Source organism: Tupaia chinensis, unplaced genomic scaffold (genome assembly GCF_000334495.1).
Source record: "Tupaia chinensis unplaced genomic scaffold, TupChi_1.0 Scaffold138060_1, whole genome shotgun sequence".
NCBI classification, from domain to species: domain Eukaryota; kingdom Metazoa; phylum Chordata; class Mammalia; order Scandentia; family Tupaiidae; genus Tupaia; species Tupaia belangeri.
In genome coordinates, this window is record NW_006197961.1 from 33,033 (window position 1) to 37,949 (window position 4,917).

Consider the following 4,917-nt stretch of genomic DNA (forward strand, 5'->3'; position numbering starts at 1 on the left):
GAGGAAGCAGCAGCAGTCACCTGTCACTCCAGGGCCTTGTGCAGCCTCTAGTGCGTCCCCAGGTGGCAGGCATCGTGCCGGTACCACCAGCCCCTCAGTCCTTGCTGCCACTGGAAAGAGGCGTCACCTTCACCCAGCGTCCTCTCTCACTGTGGCCTGGGAGCTGTTCCCGCAGCTCAGACCCAGAACTCAGGATGGAAGACCACAGGCTGGGGTGCCAGGTCCCTGGGTTCAAGTCCAACTGTGCTGATTTCTGGCTGTCACCTTGGGTCAGTGACCTCCCCTCTCTGGCCTGTCTCCTCTCTTGGGAACCTGGGGCTCCTCTGCACCTGCCAGAGGCCACCTGCAGGGACACAGGGGTGACACAGTGGCCTTGAGTGTTACCACCTTGAGGCTGCACCTCCAGGCCTCCCCACGGCCCTGTTCTGTCCCACCCCCTCGGCCTGCTTTCTGTCGTGCCTGGTACGGGAACTGCCTGCTCCACCAGCGTCCCACATGCCAGCATGCCCTTTCACCCTGAGTGTTTGCTGAACGAGGAAGACACTGGACAGTCTACACAACTGACCGAACCTCACCTCCCTGGGACACCCTCTGCCCTCCTCCTCAACCCCCTTCTGGCGCTGAGGCAGACGCAGAACCCACGAATGCACCACGAGCCAGGGATCTGCACTGGCTGCTTTATTTAAGGACTTGTGGCTGGGGGCTGTGCCCGACCCAGTTCCTGCCACCTCCAGGAAAGCAACGGGGCTTCCTGGTCAGCTCAGGGGAAGCCGGCTCCCTGCCAGGGGACCTGGGAAACAGTGGCTTCAAGACCCGGGGCATGGGAAGGTAGGGCAGGAGGACAGGAGGGCAGGACATCCAGTTCAAACGGGCAGGGTGCTGGAGAGGCCCCACCCGCCTCTGCTTGCTCTCTGCCCAGGTGTCAGGAAACAGCCCCCACCCCAGAGGAGCCGGGGGCCCAGAAGTCCAAGGGTTTTGGCACCCAGAAAGGCCAGTTCAGGCCCCCCAGGCCCAGCAGCCCCTCAACTCCATCCCAATTCCATGAGCACACCCCCAAGGTGAGCCCTCACAGCCACACACACACACAGACACACTCACACATACACTCACACACACACACAGGGCTGCAAGAGCCCCAGACCCACACCCTGGACCCCTGGAATGTCTCTAGATTGGTACCCAGAGGGCGGGGCCGTGGCAGGCCGGGCTGCCGAGGGGGTGGGCCCTCTGAGTCGCTACTGATTGGCTGCCTCGCAGGCGTCTATCCAATCGCTGTACACGTCCACTGGTTCTGACAGATCTGAGTCACCGAGGTTAAGGGCAATTGGTGGCACAGGACCCTGCCCCTGTGGCTGCCTCTGCGGCTCACGCCAGACCCCTGTCCTCTGCCCTGCCCTAGGAAACATAGCAGGCTGAGGGAGCACAGCTGGACTCCACCCCAGGCCAGGCAGCCCTGACCACCCCGTCCGACCCCTGTAAAGGGCCAGGTTCCCCAAGGATACACGTGATGGGCGTCTGGAACTCCTCCAGGCACACAGTACAAGAGATGACTCCGGTGTTGCGGGCACGGTCCCTGGAATGGGACAAGGCAGAGGGCGCGGTGAGCGACGGGCCTGGAGCCTGTGGGTGACACCCACGCCCTCCCAACCAGGAGGCACGTGCAGAAGGGGGGACAGGGACCGGGCAGAGGGGAGGCCTGGGCGCGGCGCCCACTCACATTTTCACGTCACAGGACTTCTCGTGGTTGCAGAAGGGGCAGGTGAACTGGGTCTCGAGGGTGCCTGTCATTTTCTTCTTGGGTGGCGGCTTCCGCTTTGACTTTCTGCGTCCCATGTCAGCAAGGGGCTGGACCTGTGGAGGTCAGGAAGGGCGGAAGTCAGAGACCGATGGCACACTAAACTTGAAAAAAAACTAAAATGCTTTTAAATAACAAATTCTAGGGGCCGGCAGGTGGCATGGTTAAGGTGCTGGATACTCCCACATGGCCAACCATGGTCTGGGTCCCGAACCTGGTGGCTTGCTTTCTGGCTTTCCCTCCCCCTCTCTCGGTTTCTCTCTCTGGTCAAATTAAAATGAATGAATAAACAAAACTAAATTAATAATTCTTTTTTTAAAAATAAATAAAAAACATGAGACCAGCAGTTGGCATAATGGCTATGTCATTGGACTTCCATGTAGTTGACTGCAGTTCGAGTTCTGGACCCGGTGGCTTAAACTCATGCCGGGCGCGTGTGCGTGCGTGCCCAAGATCCCGAGGAGAATGGAGGAGAAGGGATTGCGGCGTGGCCATACCCCCGGGGGGTGATTTCTCTCTGTCTCTCTGCCTCTGTCTTTCTTGTGAGCGCTCGTGCCCTATAGCAAAAACCTCTCCAAATTTTTTTTTTAAACAAATAAAAACCAAATAAAATAATAAATATATAAAAGTGGAACCAGTTGACCACGACTTAAAATTCATACCGTGCCTGTTCAAGATCCTAAGAGGGAAATGGGAAAGGGACTGTGGTGTGGCTATCCCCCCTAGGGAGTGATTTCTCACTGTCTGTCTCTCTCATGAGCCCACACACTCTGTATCTCTCTTTAAAAAACTTTTTTAAGGAATTATTTTTAATTTATTCATTCATTTTAATTTGACTAGAGAGAGAGAGAGATGCAGAGAGAAAAAGAGGGAAAGTGAGAAAGCGGGCCACCAGGTCCGGGACCCAAACTGCAGTCAGCCACATGGGAATTCCAACACCTTAACCACCATGCCACCTGCACACACACACACACCTGGCGCGTCTCTCAATGTGCCAGGACTGGAAGCACAGCTGGCCAAGCGGGATCCAGGTGGCCCCTGCCACTCCTACGGCTGAGGAATGTGCAAGCGCCATCGAGGAGTGACCCCCAGGCAGCTCACTGGACTGCCTCTCTGCAGCTGGCCGAGAACAGGAACCCCAGGAGCAAAGGCTGCGGGGACGGGCAGCGGGATAGGCGGGAGGGTTTTCCATGTCTGGACAGATCCTGGAGGCCATGAGGAGTGGAAGACCGAAGACGCGATGTGCTTTGGGAGGACTAAGGGACGGGGGTCAAAGTCTAAAGGAAGATGAAGCTGGTGGGGCATACTGGTGGCATGGTGGTTAAGGCTACTGGATCCCACGTGGCTGGCTGCACGGTTCCAGTCCTGAACCTGGCGGTTTAAAAAACACCCTGTGTGCACACAGGTGTCCAAAATCCTGAGAGGAAAAGGGATTGCAGTGTGGCCATGCCTCCTGGGGGGAATTTTCTCACTTTACCTCTCTCTTCCTGTCTGTCTCTCTGGCAAGCACATGAGCCCTATAGCAAATTTTGTTTTTTTTTTGAGAGGTTTTTTTCGCTATAGGGCGCGGGCGCTCGCCAGACAGACCGAGAGAGACATAGAGACAGAAAGCGAGAAATCCCCCCCCAGGGGGGATGGTCACGCCGCAATCCCTTCTCCTCCATTCTCCTCTCGGGATCTTGGGCACGTACGCACACGCGCCCGGCATGAGTTTTAAGCCACCGGGTCCGGGACGCGAACCACGGTCGACTACGTGGAAGTCCAGCGACACAGCCATTACGCTAACTGCTGGTTCCCGAGCCCTATAGCAATTTTTTAAAAAGAGTGATTTTCTCTAACTTTATTTATTTTGATTTGACCAGAGAGAAACACACAGAGAGAAAGAGAGAGAAAGTGAGAAAGCAAGCCGCTGGGTCCAGGACTAGAACCATGGTCGGCCACATGGGGGTCCAGCGCGTTAACCACCTGCTGGCCCCAGCCCTACAGCAAGTTTAAGAAATAACCAATAAATAAAATAGAGTGAAGAAGATTCTGGAGCAGGGCTACTTCAGAGGAGGAGGAGAGGGGAAGGATCTTCTGGGTGCCATGTATGCTGAAGCCCAGAGGGAGCCACAGAAGTCGTCCTGGCAGAGGGGATGACAGGTGCAGAGGCCCTGCGGTAGAGGGGCTTTTAGAATGAGGAAGAAGGCTGCAGCCCAGCAAACAATGCACGGAAGGGTTTGAGATGGCAGAGAAAACGCACGCATCAGACCCCACAAGACACGGGGGCTCAAGGAAGCAAGGTGTAGCCCATCCCACACCCCACACGCTCCCCTGCCAGGACAGTCCCCGGGGGACTGCCCTGGCACCCACCTACAACTGAGTTGCCGGAGCTGCTCAAACTGCTACGCTGACTGCTGAAACGAACCCCAGACCCCCCCACCACAACATCAGTTCCTTGGGACACGTTTTGTCCATTGCTGAGCTCCCAAAACTCATTAGGTGCTCAGTAACTTTATTGACTGAAAAATTAAGCCTTCTGAGGCGGGCTGGTGGCCTGGAGGTTAAGCCACTGGATCCCACGTGGCCGACTATGCAGTTTGAATCCCGGACCCCGCAACTTGGAGGGGGGGAACCCGCTGGGCACCAGGTGTGTGTGTGTGCCTAAAATCCCAAGAGAAGAGTGGAGAAGGGATGGCCACCCTGCCATCCCCTTGTGTATGGGGGCGATTTCTCACTTTTCCTGTCTATTTCTCTCCCCCAGGGGCCAGCAAGGTGGTGTGGTGGTTAAGGCACTGGATCCCCACATAGCCGACCATGGTTCGAGTCCTGGACCTGGTGGCTTGCTTTCTCACTTTCTCTCTCTCTCATTCTGTCCCTCTCTGGTCAAATTAAAATAAACGAATAAATAAATAAAATTAAATAGAATTTTTTAAAAAAGTCTCCTGAACCGGAATCTACGGAGGAGCCCCGTTATCTCATTTTATCGGGACTACAGCCTCCCCACCCCAGAGAAGGGGGTGTGGCGGCACAAAGACGACCTCGGCCTGTCCCGCGCCGCTGTCAAGTTCAAGCGCGCCAAGAGGGGACGGGGACTGAGCAGGGTTTCAAGGTCCCCCCGAAACTGCCAGGACACAGGAACT

General features: G+C 56.1%; 1 protein-coding gene across 2 annotated transcripts in view; it reads right to left on the minus strand.

Annotated features, from left to right (window-relative positions):
• Positions 1-645: 645 nt before the first annotated feature.
• The window catches only part of ELOF1 (elongation factor 1), a 6,417-nt gene continuing 2,145 nt past the window's right edge, over positions 646-4,917 (minus strand). For both annotated transcript variants that reach the window (XM_014592655.2, XM_006160974.2), the window contains exons 2-4: positions 1,718-1,851; positions 1,503-1,573; positions 646-1,300 (exon numbers count right to left, since the gene is read on the minus strand). In XM_014592655.2, the coding sequence (XP_014448141.1) occupies positions 1,236-1,300; positions 1,503-1,573; positions 1,718-1,833 (252 nt within the window). In that variant the 5' untranslated portion in view covers positions 1,834-1,851 and the 3' untranslated portion in view covers positions 646-1,235. The remainder of the gene's footprint in view (positions 1,301-1,502; positions 1,574-1,717; positions 1,852-4,917) is intronic.